Source organism: Halteromyces radiatus (genome assembly GCF_025201355.1).
Source record: "Halteromyces radiatus strain CBS 162.75 chromosome Unknown BX664scaffold_6, whole genome shotgun sequence".
Lineage (NCBI taxonomy): Eukaryota > Fungi > Mucoromycota > Mucoromycetes > Mucorales > Cunninghamellaceae > Halteromyces > Halteromyces radiatus.
Genome location: NW_026251692.1, coordinates 1,642,234 through 1,655,985, shown reverse-complemented (window position 1 = coordinate 1,655,985; position 13,752 = coordinate 1,642,234). Strand labels below are relative to the sequence as shown.

General features: G+C 33.5%; 4 protein-coding genes across 4 annotated transcripts; 2 read left to right on the top strand and 2 right to left on the bottom strand.

The window, feature by feature from the left end:
- Positions 1–453: 453 nt before the first annotated feature.
- BX664DRAFT_338485 (mitogen-activated protein kinase) lies at positions 454–1,517 on the bottom strand. Its single transcript, XM_051546445.1, has 4 exons — positions 1,382–1,517; positions 1,248–1,321; positions 1,058–1,181; positions 454–889 (listed from the first exon to the last, which is right to left on the bottom strand). Exons 1-4 carry the CDS (start codon positions 1,476–1,478, stop codon positions 789–791), a joined length of 396 nt encoding a protein of 131 aa, XP_051398496.1. The 5' UTR covers positions 1,479–1,517; the 3' UTR covers positions 454–788.
- Positions 1,518–2,176: 659 nt separating this feature from the next.
- Positions 2,177–7,250, bottom strand: BX664DRAFT_338483 (uncharacterized protein). The gene is made up of 6 exons (XM_051546444.1): positions 6,814–7,250; positions 5,765–6,657; positions 5,536–5,681; positions 5,385–5,460; positions 3,639–5,329; positions 2,177–3,566 (listed from the first exon to the last, which is right to left on the bottom strand). The coding sequence occupies exons 1-6, from the start codon at positions 7,196–7,198 to the stop codon at positions 2,216–2,218; spliced, it is 4,542 nt and encodes a 1,513-aa protein (XP_051398495.1). The 5' UTR covers positions 7,199–7,250; the 3' UTR covers positions 2,177–2,215.
- A 679-nt stretch (positions 7,251–7,929) lies between these two features.
- BX664DRAFT_284090 (uncharacterized protein) lies at positions 7,930–8,486 on the top strand. The gene is made up of 3 exons (XM_051541622.1): positions 7,930–8,125; positions 8,197–8,315; positions 8,384–8,486. Exons 1-3 carry the CDS (start codon positions 7,984–7,986, stop codon positions 8,468–8,470), a joined length of 348 nt encoding a protein of 115 aa, XP_051398494.1. The 5' UTR covers positions 7,930–7,983; the 3' UTR covers positions 8,471–8,486.
- A 211-nt stretch (positions 8,487–8,697) lies between these two features.
- BX664DRAFT_300798 (AEX-3 domain-containing protein) lies at positions 8,698–13,672 on the top strand. The gene is made up of 16 exons (XM_051542358.1): positions 8,698–9,331; positions 9,402–9,616; positions 9,686–9,754; positions 9,831–9,953; positions 10,042–10,415; positions 10,530–10,659; positions 10,748–10,807; positions 10,865–11,017; positions 11,094–11,162; positions 11,235–11,954; positions 12,050–12,106; positions 12,184–12,481; positions 12,603–12,880; positions 12,972–13,139; positions 13,254–13,320; positions 13,417–13,672. Exons 1-16 carry the CDS (start codon positions 8,767–8,769, stop codon positions 13,452–13,454), a joined length of 3,384 nt encoding a protein of 1,127 aa, XP_051398493.1. The 5' UTR covers positions 8,698–8,766; the 3' UTR covers positions 13,455–13,672.
- Positions 13,673–13,752: the final 80 nt, after the last annotated feature.

Below are 13,752 nucleotides of genomic sequence, written 5' to 3'. Positions count from 1 at the left end.
AAAAAAAAAAAAGAATAAAAGATCCAAGTTTTTTTTTTTTTTTTTTTCTCACACTCTGGATATTGGCGGGGGGCCAGATGCTGGTAGATTGGGAGAAAGAGGTGTAGATTTGGTTCAAAGTCCGTGCCCTTTTATTTTATCTTGATTATTTTTCTCATGAAATGACCTTTGACACACATACCAAAAATGTCATGTCTATCCACTCGAAATAGGAAAAAAAAAGGAAGGAAAAATAATATATAACCTGAATAGATTGAAACATTGAAAGAACCAGTCATTACAAAAAAAAAAAAGAAAAAGAAAAAAAAAAAAGGAAATGAAAAATGATTACATGAATGCACCAATAGCATATGTTTGGTAAGGTATTCATGCTGCCCTGAATGAGATAAACATCATCAGGAGAACCAATGACATTTGTTGCATTGCAGTGAAACCATCCTCTCTCTCTTTTTTTTTTTTTATAAGCAGCCATCGGTCCATGAAATAGATTGAATAATGAATAATCATGATGAATGTGATTATAGAAAGATCACGAGATTTCCCTCAGCAACCCTTTTACTGAGTTTTTTTTTTTATTCGGAAGAGTAAAATAACATGAAGACAAAATTTATTAGAAATGAGAATAAAAGACTTTATATATATATATACAAAACAATCAGTAAAAAAACACTAGATTTGGAATAGATAAAGTATCACTATTCTAATAAGACTAATAATCATCATCCTATCAATAATAATAATAATAATAATAATAATAATAAAGTAATACTGGAGATACACAAAGAATTTTATTCTTGATGGGTAGCAGTAAGATGACCTCCAGTTTGCATAAGATGGACTAATGGATCAGTCACCTTTTTTAATTGACGTGCTAAATGCATGAATATACCTAAAAATAAAAATAATAAAAAAAAAAAGATAGTCAATGTTTGAAAATAGTAAATTCAATTCCCTTTTTCACCTACATGTCCACTAGTTCTCCGAATCCTCCGGTATTAGTGTTCCCCCATCCTCAGTATCACACACACATTCTTTTTTTTTTTTTTTTTGATGTTACCTGTATTTGCACTTGCGTCACTGATGATGGTGATAATCAAGGGATTTTGATCCAGTTGCACAATTTGATAAAGCCCGTACATACTAACTATAATTTCATTGTGTTTCAATCCCAATTTTGATGCCTATTGATATACAAAAAGGAAGTTTTTGAATAAAACAAGTTTTCTTTTTTTTACTTTCTTCTTTACTTGATTGTTCGCAACAGCAAAATTGGTAGAGATAAGTGGATCTGTTGCTTTGGGAGGCGCGTCATCTGATAGACCTATATACCTTGTGTGAATACAATGAAAGTTTTTTTTTTTTTTTTTTTTTTTTTTTTTACTTTTCAAAATGATGACACCATCTTTATCAGTCAAAAAAGCAGCTTTGAGTCCATCATGGAAATATCGTTGACATTCTGACTCGAATGTTTGTTCCATAAGGTAGTTGATATTATGAGTGATGAAAAAAAAAAAAAAGAAGGTGAATGGAGAAGGAGAAGGAGTTTTTTTTTTTTTTTTTTTGGAGAATTGTGCTGCTGGCTGTGACTTTTTCACCAGTAAGAAAAAGATCCCCCAATGCTGATTGCAATTCACTCTCCGTAACTGTATGGTAACCATACAGAAAAAGGCAAGAACTGAAAGAATCCTTACTTTTAACAATAATAATAATAATAATACTGATAAAGGCTTTTTTCATATTCATCCTCATAGAATCATATTGTTGTATATATATATATATTATCCATTGTGTGTGTATCATCTGTCATCATCACATAGTATCATAGATCATGAAATATCAATCATCATCACTTTGGGCAACCATTACCAGTCATTGATATCTCTTATCTTGATAGATCTTCATCGTTTTCCATCATAACGTATCATCATCAGATCAATCGTTAAAAAAAAAGGTACATAGATAAGGAGATTCAATAAAATATAGTCTGAAATTTTATTTATCAAAACAAAGTGAAACTAAAAAGTACAATATAAAAGAAATCTATATGGAATATAAACATGGAAGACAAGATAAAATAAAAAAAAAAGAAAAAGTGGAAAGGGGGATATAAAAACAAAAAAACGACAAGAATATATAGATATAAATATATATAATAAAACACAAATAGAATAATAATAAAAAAAAAAAAAAGAGAAAAAGAAAAGAGGAACTAAATTTAACTTGAGATATCCACCAATTCATGATCCACAGAAGAATTTTTCGATGTCGCCATTCGTTGTTTCACAGCACGGACCCAGCTTGGTGAAGCTTTTTTTGTGATATGATGAGGATCAGGTTCAGTTTCGTATCTTCGCAATCGAAATCCATCCAAAGGCATCCAATCTTGTTCTTTACCTATTGTAGAAGAGGAATTGGCAGTTTCTAAATGAGTAGAGCCACCCACAACGCCAGCGTATGAGTTGCGTAGCCGATGTTGTTGTTGTAATTGATCTGATCCACTACTTCGTCGCCGTCCACGATAAACCGATTTTCTAAAGGCATCAAAAGCACTTGCATCGTCCGATGAATAAGCAAAACCTGTAAAAGAAGCTCGTTTCCCTGATCGCATATACATGATTTCACTTTTACCAGAGACACCAGTGCCTGTTCGGTCAAGTCGAGAATGTGCTGGTGATGGTTCTGTCAATGGATATACATTATCATATTCTGCTTCCATCATTGTCATTGTTGCTTCATCAATAAATCGATCGTTGTGATTGTTGAACTGAGATTGATGATGGAAGGCTCCTCGTAGAGCAACTGCACTTGATTGATCGCTTTGTGTTCGTGCCAGTGTAATGGGTATTTCTTCTTCCAGTTGCATCAACGTTTTTCGTCGTTGTTGTTTGCCTTTGAAGGATTTCCATCCAGTAAAGTGGGAATAAGAAGCACGTCTTGGCGACTGGTCGTTATTACATAAAACTAATTCACGTACAATATCATTGTCGAAAGGTTGATCCATATGTAAATAATATTTCGTAACAAAACGTGGTAACATACAAATCACAAAGGTAATCACCAAGCATAGCCAGAAAGAACCATCGCGAAACAAAATATCTTCACCGTAAAAATTGAATGTCAGGAATTGAGCATAAACACCAGTCCAAATAAAAAAGGTTGCTGATGAGACCACAATAACCAAGACCATGACCCATGTATAACTAAAGATTGTAAAGCCTACCAATGCATTCGCTACAACCACAGCAATACCAGCAATAAAAGTACCAAGTTCGTACACACCTTCCGTATCATAGCCATGTCTATTCATTTTGCCAACAATAAATAGCATGTAAGGAATACCAAAACAGATGGCTGATTGATAGATTGCATCAAATACAGTCAAATAGAATCTTGAAGTTTTGAATTTGTCATTTCGAATGCCCATGAGATACAATTGTGGGAACTTGAACGAATATTCCGCCTTTAAATCTTGATCCAATACACCAGCAAAAATACAAGGTAAAGATGTAAACACCAGGTTATATAATGTAATATAAGAATAATCAAACATCATCGTACCAGAAAACCTATAATCAATGTTTGGAAAAAAAATTGATAAAGTTAAAACCTATATATATATATATAATATTTCCACTTACCCACAAAACAGTTGATACCAAAACAAAACCAATGTCCACATGATGTTTTTATAAAAAAAGGTCAAAATCATTTCTGAAGTTCTCAAGTAAGACCAACGACCATGAACAAGTAGAAGCTTGCTAAGATAACGGAATTGGGCAATAGCATAATCAGATGCCATGACAGCTTGACGACCTTCTTCACCGGAGATACCAACACCAACATTTGCTTCTTGAATCATAGACACATCATTTGCACCATCACCAATGGAAAGCGTCATCACCTTTAAACCTTTTTTGACCAGGTTAACTACCTTTGCCTTTTGCATAGGACTGACACGACAGCATACCACAGCCATACATTGAGTACCTAATCGAAGTAGTTCTTCTTTTGCAGGTGCTTCCAAAGCGTACTTGAGTGATTCACCATCAATGACTAAAGCACATTTTTGTTGTCCAGCCACTTCATTCACTTGTTGTTGAGAGCTACGTAATTGTTCCAATGTTTCCTTTTCATCATGAGCATTGACACTGAGAAGTAACATATCCTTCGTAAGTAAATTACAAGCAAATCCAATATTGATAGCGGTTTCAATCTTGTCACCGGTCAACACCCAGATCTTGATTCCAGCTTTAGCTAATACAGCAATGGTATCAGGTACACCTTCTTGTAATTTATCTTCAATAGCTGTCCCACCAATAAGAGTTAATTGTTGTTCAATATCTTCACATACACTTTCCATTTGTTCATCACGGTTGTGAATACTATTGGAAGCTTCCTTGTACCGTTTGGCCCAATCTTGATATACGTTTTCATCCAACACTCGACTGGCAATACACAATGTTCGTAGTCCTTCGTTTGCAAATGTCGCCAAATCCTTGAGGGTATCATCACGAATATGTTGTTGTTCAGTTGTCACATTGTTTGTATCCAAACGTTCATAGATCACCGAATCTGCTCCTTTACATATTAATACTACCCTTCCATCACCACCACGCATAATCACACTCATGCGTTTTCGAGTCGAGTTGAATTCCAATACATGTAAAAGTGTCATTTCACGTCGTTCACCCATAGCATCCATGATCATTGTATCTTGTTCACGCGTTACAAAAGTAAATCCAACATCTCTTGCTGTTGCCACTAATGCTGCTTCATCAGGAGATTGTGCCTTGTATAAAATATCATGTGGTTTATCAGGATCAGGTATTTCAGCAATAACAGTATGGCAAAACGCCAGTGCAGAAAAGAAATGAACCAGTGATTGAGATTGAATATCATTGTTGGCAAGATCATCATAAAGTTTGGGATCGACAAAAGAGGACTTGGGATTAACATAGTGATGTTCAAACAATGCAGCTTGTTTTCGTAACATTTCCCTTCTTGCTTTTTCCAAATCCAATCCATCAGAGATACGAGTCGTTTCTTCATTCATTGTATTGCCTGCTATTTCTTCGTCACCATTGATATTGTTACTGTCATCTTCACGTAATTTGGCTCCCAGAGAAGCTTCCGTTTCGCCAAGTCCATAGGTAACACCATTAATAGTACAGCGTCGGAATTCCATAATATTTTGAGTTAGTGTTCCAGTTTTGTCAGAAAAGATGTATTCAATTTGGCCAAGATCGTCAGATATATTCCAAGTTTTAGGAATACAAGGTTGATCCAAGCGTTCATTGTACATATCAATATCAGTGTGAATAAAATAAGCCTAGAGAAAAATATAAGGATAAGCATTGATAATTTTTTTTTTTCAAAAAACTTACTGCTGCAGTTTTGACAATTTGAACCGATATATATAATGAGATGGGAATGATATTTTGATAAATCACGAGTGTAGTCCTATAAATAAATAAATAAATAAATAAATAATCGATGAGTATATATAGTAATGTGAAATAAAGAGTTGGAACTCACCAAAACATGAGGAAGCCTTCCATGGTAGCACTTTCTGCATCAGGATGTTCAAAATAGGCTGATGATGTATGACTTGAATATACAACAGTGGCAGCAATAGAGCATATCAAACATAGTACAAATAATAAGACAAAGTTGGCGATGACCTAGAATAAAAAAGATATTGTTAATTCCGTTTTTTTTTTTTTTTTTTTTTTTTTTTTTTTTTTTTGTATTACTATCAACTTACATGAGGATTGGTTGCCTTTTCCATTTTACTTCGTTTACTTGGCGTTTTCCCAGAATTCAACATAATTTTGGTTTCGTTTCCAGTAAATAAGACCATACCAATAACCCAATCAGTATTTCGTAAGACGCAACCTCGTAAGAGTACACTACTACCGGTGATTGCTTCAGTTTTTTCATGAGAGACATCATTTTCAGTTGGTGGAACTAAAGTTTTTTCTTGAATTTTTAATCCATCAACGTTGTCGTCAATAGTATCAAATTGGGAGGTGTTGCCTTGTACAGATGTTTCATAGTCATCATCTTCATCTTCTTCTTGAATTTGATCCATCATTGATACCTTCCATTTCAAAACACCATTGTAAGAATAAAGATTGGCATGAGGAGCTTCACTTTCAATATAAAAACTTGAATTTTCACAATCTTCAGGTCTGTTGATATCACTAGTAGCTTGTAATCCACGTTTGATCTTGAGATTGGTTTCACCATCCAAATTCTGAGTTTCCACATAGCATAAACCATCGGGTTCCGAAGTAGATAGAATCACCATATCTGCAGGCACCGGATCATCATTTCGTAAAAAGACAAAATCACCTACTTGTAAATCTTGCCATAATGTGCGTTTCCATCGTTTATCCATTTCCCGTCTTTTTCGTTTTACAGGAGGTGAAGCATTCTTTTTATTGTGTTTCTTCTTTTTACGGTGTAATACAGAGTGTGGTACTAGGCCTGGGCGATAAGGTTGATTTCGTTGAAAGACACGTGTGAAAGAAGTGGTACTGGATCGAATGGTTTGTCGTATTGAAGAAATGGGAGAAGTAGGAGGTTGTAAAGTAGATGTTGTAGAGATAATAGAGTGGTTGGTGTTAACACGATGAAGAGATTGAATATCGTAATCTTCATCGTCCAAGAGGTAATTTTTTCGTCGACGAAAAATAGATTTGAACCAAGAGCGTATAGCATGAATCCAACGACGCCAACGAGCTACTTTGTATACAGGTACATTCACGTTTGTCCAAGAAGAAAGAGTAAAAGTGATAGCTTTGTTTACACCTTGATCAGTCTTGTGGCGTTTGTTATCTTCCACAGCGTCTTTTGCACCAGTCAAAACAAGAATAGCTGCCAAAGGTAATATGACAAGAATAGGAGATGCTGAAGTACTGAATAAAGGAAACATTTGTAAGATGACCAAGAAGAGAAAGTATAAATTGGCGATACCACGAAATTGTTCAAATAAATTTTTAGGTAAAAAGGTATACCAGGTATATTTTGCTGTTCGAATTTTATTGCCAATAAAACTACGTGTAGGTTGACCATAATCGTCCAATTCATCAGGTGGAATATCCATATTAACATAAATAGTTCTTCGTTCGGTAGAGGCAGTTGGGAAAACACTCTTTTCCTTTGACTTTTCCCTTGACAATAGTCTAGGAGTCATATTGTGGTGATGATGGGTGGAATGAGGAAAATGGTATCAATCTAAAAAAAAAAAAAAAAAAAAAAAAAGGAAGGGAAAGGGATTCTTTTGAAACTAAATAAAGAATAAGTTTTTTTTTTTATTTTTTATTTTAAAAATAAAAATAAAAATAAAAATAAAAAAGAGAGAAAAAGAGAGAGAGACGGGGCTTGGAAAAGAAAGAGAAAGAGAAAAAGAAAGAGAAAATAAACTAAAATATAAAAAAAAGTACCATTGAAATAAAAAAGGGGATAACGCTTATAGTGTCTACGGAACTTCAAATTGTTCTTTCCCATTCTTTTTTTTTTTTGCTAACTTTTGACTCTCCTTTTAACAAATCATGATAGTTATTTAACTGAATACACTTTATTGATTTTCTTTTTTTTTTTTATGTAGACTCCTTTAAATAAAAAAGCTATTTTTTTTTTCTTTCTTTTCATGTTCGTATATGAACAATACTACTTTTATATATATATATTAACCGTAACATTTGACTCCCGACCACGTGGAATTCCTTTTTCTTTGTCATAGCCAAGAGTTTTTCAAGTTTTTTTTTTTTATCTTTATCATCTTTCTTTGGAAATCATGGAAAATCAATACATCGTGTTCTTGTACTGTATGAGTTGTTTGCATAATGTCAATGTTTTTCTCTAGGGACCGCATCAATTTTTTTTTCCTTCAAGTCTTTGATTTTCATTATTCAATTACCGCTTAATTTTTTTCTTCCTTTGTTTTTTTTTGTTTCTTTGTTTCTTTTCTACTTTACAATGACATCACCAAAGTCGAATACTGAAACTAAACATGATGAAGATACTATAGCATTTTTTAATGAATTAGAAGAAGATCATGGTGACCATCTCAAAACTTGTAGTGCCTCTCAAGCTTTTAACTCTGTTTGGCAATGTTATAGTAAGTTAATCTAATCTTTTTTTTTTGAACCTTTTTACTTAGTCCCTTTTTTTGTATTTTATTAATGTTAGCTTTAGGATCTCAAGCTCTTAACTATTATAGATATGGTTCAAAGAAAGATTGTAGTGCAAAATATGAGGATTTCAAATTCTGTTTAACAACAAAAACAAAAACTTCCAAAGTGGCCGATGTAAGTTATCATTGATATTTAATCTATTTGGAAATTCAAATTGATAATTTTTTTATTGTTTTATGTAGGCTATGATAAGGAAACGTGAAGAAGAAAAACGAATTGAAAAGGAAAAACAAAGAAGTTCAGAAGATGTTTGGGAACTTCGTGTATAGATAGATTAGTTTAGACCTTTTTTTTTTTTTATTTGTAAATAAAATTTGTATCTTCTTCATATATTATTCTCATTTTGATAGTTTTTGTCCTTGAATTTAATGCTTGTGAGATTTCTTCAGCGGACTTGAAAATAAAGTGGTAATCTGCACCTTTTTGCCATGAGGAATCAAAACAAAAAGAAAAAATAGCCTTTTTTTTTTCTTTCTTACTTTTTCCTTTCCTTCCTTTTTTTTTTCTTTTTATTAATATCATCATATATACTTTATATATATATATATATATATAATATTAACGAATGTCCATTAGTCCTGCCCAGCAAACGGTAGCTGACTATTTTTTTGTCACTGGTCTTCGTGATATTGACTTGTTAACAACATACAATTCGGTGAAAAATGGGCAAACAGCTGATAATGAAGCCGCATATTACAACAATCAAGAATCAAGTGCTGCAGCTACTTTATCAATAGAGAATGTAACATCAGAAAGAATAAAAACACCACCAACTCCTATGACTAGAATATCAACAGATACAACTGAAGATCCGGATATATTATCAAATACTCATGGTCGTAAAAGAGGTCAAAGTCTTCCTCTTTTACCTAGTATTACTTCCTCTAATCAACAAGAAGATTCTCTTACAGGTATGATGGATCAAGTACAGGCCGTTATTGATCACTTTGGAAAAGAACGTGATTATGCAAGAGGAAATGTCATTGCCATTCCTAGTCCTCCTTCTACTGATACTTCAAGCATTGCTTCATGGGAACGTTCAAGACGAGCAAGTGTCAATACAGTTTATTCAAATAAAACAAAACGATCCTCTTTATATGACACAGCTTGGCAACATGGAAAAGATACTGGTAATTTATAAATGTAGAATTTTTTATAATCTGTATACTGATCCGATCATTTTTTTTTTATGCATTCAAGTGAAACGTACTTATAAACAACGACGACAAAGACAATATTCAATGTCACATACTTCCACTGATGGTACTGAACGACAAAAAGTGGCTTTACCAACGATGGACGATAATGATCAGCCTACTATCCCTCATCTATTGGATGTCAAGTATCCTCCTACTGTTCTTACTCGGTATCCTTATCAAGATGTTTGTATTCCTTTCCCTTCTTATCTATCTATGGTAATATATGTTGAAAAATATATGTATAATACGCAGGGGTGTTTTTACTCAAATCTCCTTATTTACTAGTTTTCTTTTCCCCACGATATTTCTTTACATTATGGCGATGAACCTCCACCGGAAAGAATTCATTCTTTTGTAAGTCATATAAACTTTACTATAATATAACAGTAATATTAATTTCTCTTTTTTTCCATTTGATTTTTTTTTTTAGGCAATGACTGACGATTCTGGATCAACTCGATATGGAACTTGTTGTGTGTTTTATGAACCTTTGCCTGATACCTTATTTGAACCTGTGAATGAAGCGCTTCAAAATTGGGTGGATAAATCTACGGTAAGAGAAAGAGGCAATATATAATGACGTAAATTTAGGGATGATCTAACTCTTATTTTTTTTTTTTTTTTTTTTTGCCTCCTCTTAGACGACAAGCACAGTGGAATATGCAAAACATCTGGAAGAGAAAATCGTGCATGAACAAATTCAACTTCAAAGACTTAATTCGGAATTGGCATCATATACCACCAAATCAACAACTACAGAGACTTTGGAACAACGTAGTGAATTGGAAGAACAAGTGCGAATGTCACGGGAAAGTTTGACCTTATATACCGAATTATTTGAACCCGTCAAATTGGCTATCTGTACAGCAAAACAGATTTGGGTACCAAAAAGCGTAGGCGTGCTAGGTCGGATGCCGTGGCTGGAATTCTATAGCGATTGGATTAAGATCTTATTGGATTCTGTGGTGGGTGTTCGTGGGAGGAAAAATAAGGATGTTTCTATCGATGTTGGAAGGTAAGTCTCCATACATGTATCTAGCCGAAAAAAAAAAACAAGACTATTATTGTCATGACATTAATTTTCCTTTTCCTTTTTTTTTCTTTCTTATTTCTTTCTTTCTTATGATAGTGCTGTAGCCAACTTGATCCATAAAGTACCTTCTCCTCCTCCTGGAAGGTTTGAAATTGGACTTAGTATCAATGATCGATCCCTCTTTATATCAAGACCTGCTATGAATGAAGTACCCTTATTGAAAAACGTAAAAGTTCTTCCTTTTTCTTTTCTTTCTTTATTTACAATGATTCATTAACCAATTACTCCTTTTCTTTTTGTGACATCTACCATAGTTCTCTTTGTATCCTGTGTTTCGCGCCTTATCACCCCATTTGATTCTAGTTATATTGGAGGTATATTATACTGAAATGGGTTTTTTTTGTTATTCTAATTAATCTATTTGTTTCTAGACTTTGCTAGCTGAAGGAAAAGTGATTTTCTTGTCTCAACATTGCGGTATGCTCTCATTGGCCTGTGAATCCTTTCGATACTTATTGTTTCCATTCTACTGGCAATTTGTCTTTATACCCGTGCTTCCAGAAAGACTCCTAAACTGTCTTCAAGTAAGAAATTATAATTAAAAAAAAAATGCAATGTGAAAATGATTATATTCACTATATCTACTTTTCCTATTTTTAGGCACCTGTACCTTACATTGTTGGTTTCCAAGGTGATATGAATGATATTGATGACTTTGTTCCTGAAGATGTAAGTATATTTTTATATTATACGGTTATTTGGTTGTCATTATTATTTGCCTCACATTTGATATCATGTTAGGCCTGTGTTGTGAATCTTGATAGTAATACCATTCATCAAAGTACACGTGTCCCTATGCTACCAGAACGACAAAGAAGAAAACTTCAAGCATCCATAGAACAACATTGTCCATTACATAATCGGTGTCGTGTCCCTTATGGTGTCCCTTTATCTGTGCAAGTTGCATTTCCTAATGGTCGATTATTGTTATCATGTAACAGGTCTAAACTTCAAGATGTATTTGAAACACCGGCTTCAAGGAATAGGATGTCAGAAAGTAGTTCTGATTCGAGTTCACTATGGTCAAATTCCAAGATGAGTTGGCAAATACCTCGATCATCTGCATTATGGAATAGTGCTACTAGTGGACGAAACTCTTATGGGTCATTTCAATCAACCTCCATGTCAAGTAATGATCTTTCAGAACAATCTATGCCGCAACTTCCAAGTTTTGCCAAGTTGGCTATCAATCCTCAAGCTATATCGTCGCCATCATCATCGTCATTACATAGTCCTTCAGCATCCCCTATCAGCCCTACTCAGGCGAGTGCTATCAATAATAGGACTCAACAACAACGATCCTCTATGCCAGCAACACCAAAAATGACTCAGTCTCAATCTCTAGGTCAAAACAAAGAATATGCTAATTCACCTTTATACAAAAATCAGAATCGTATGTCTGAACCACCACCACTAAGAAAATCGACTCCTATGGATGATGATAATACAATAACTCCAGAGGTATTAAAAAAAAAAATACAATTAGAATAGGAGAGGAAAAAAAAAAAAAAGGAGTGAATATCGGAATTGATCTACTTCTTTTTTTTTTCATCTAGGGGAATTCCAAAGGTCAATCATCCGGAACTATGTCCAAGCCAAGAGCGACATTCCAGGTATTAAAAAAAAATTAACAAAAGCGAAAGAAAAGAGATGATATACAAACATTAATATATCTGATTGATTATTATAGTATACACCTGAACAACATCATGTATCTATGTCATCCGGATATCCAGCATCAATATCATCTTCCAGTACTACAGACACATCTGCAAGTACAGGGATTAATTATGGATTAAACGGAAACTACGGTCAATCTTATCACGGAGCGCCGCGTGAAATATCTAGACACATCAAACATATTGAGGGACATGTTATGGTGACACTCTTACCGCAAGAACTTGACTCCTTTCAAGGTTTTCGATGTATTTGTGGAAAACATGTGGATCAGGAAACACCGATTCAGGAACTTTATAGGATTTGTCAAGGTAATTTTTTTTTTAAAAAAAAAAAAAAAAACTAAAAACTAAAAATAGTCAAAAAGAATGAATGAACGATGAAAAAAAACAATGTTGACCAAAATTACCTTTTTTTTTATAATACATATAGATTGTCACTTGGTTACGCACGACTCTTGTACAGATGATATCCTTCACCCATGTCTTCCAGCTTGTTTTGATGAAACAAAAATCCAAGATTCGTTATTACGCATGTTTGCATCACTCTTATATGGTTATCGATCAGGCTTTATGGATCCAGCGGAGCATCCAATTACCAACAAAACATCTGTACTAACCAACAATGATGGCACTGGACATCATCATCTTCGAAAATCCACATATTTTTCCAAGGATACCTTCTTGAAGCATTCCGACAAAGACACTAGGGTAAAGAAATAATAGTACTAGAAAAAAAAAGCGGATTAAAGTGCATTAATGTGAACTTTTTTTTTTTACTGCTGATCATGAATACGTGTAGGATTTTCTTTCAACATTGACAGGCTCACAAATGTTTACACAATTCATCACTGATCGACTTAGCAAACCCAAAAACGACCCAGAAATTTTAATGTTTGACGAATTTATCAAATTGAAATTGAATCGATCGAAACTCAAATTTGTAAAAGAAGATACACCATTCCTAAACGTAAAGTGATTTACTTTAGCAAAAAAAAAAAAAAAAAAATAAGGGTGATGGCGGCAGGAAGGATAAAGAGAAAAATAAATTCATTAACCGAAATACCTGTTTTTTTTCATATAGGATGATTCTTATAGAGTATCCCAAGTCATTTGGACAACGCCACCTGAAAGCCAACCTGATCGTATTTGTAAGTGGAAATGTTTTTATATGAAAATGAACGGGAGGGGAATACAAGTGGCAATTAAACTAAAATGTTTCGATTTTTTTTTTTTCCTTTTGATAGATGACCGGTTTCCTATTGATTTCTCCATAATAAGTTAGACTTTTTGTATATACATGATCTCGGTGGAGATGAATTTTTTTTTTATTGTTATCCCTATTCATTGTTAGTTTAGATTTCTACTTTATTTACTTTTTACCTTTTGTTTTTATTCCTCCTTTCCTTTGTTTCTCCTAATATCATTCCTTGTTTTGCCTTTTTTCGGTCTTGGACCCTTTTTTTTTTATATACAATCATTAAAACATCTTTTGTTTGCTATATCATATCTGCCTCCTATTATGTAACATTCTCCTTTATGGAGGAGATGGAACAAGACTTGAATTTTAGACAATAATACAT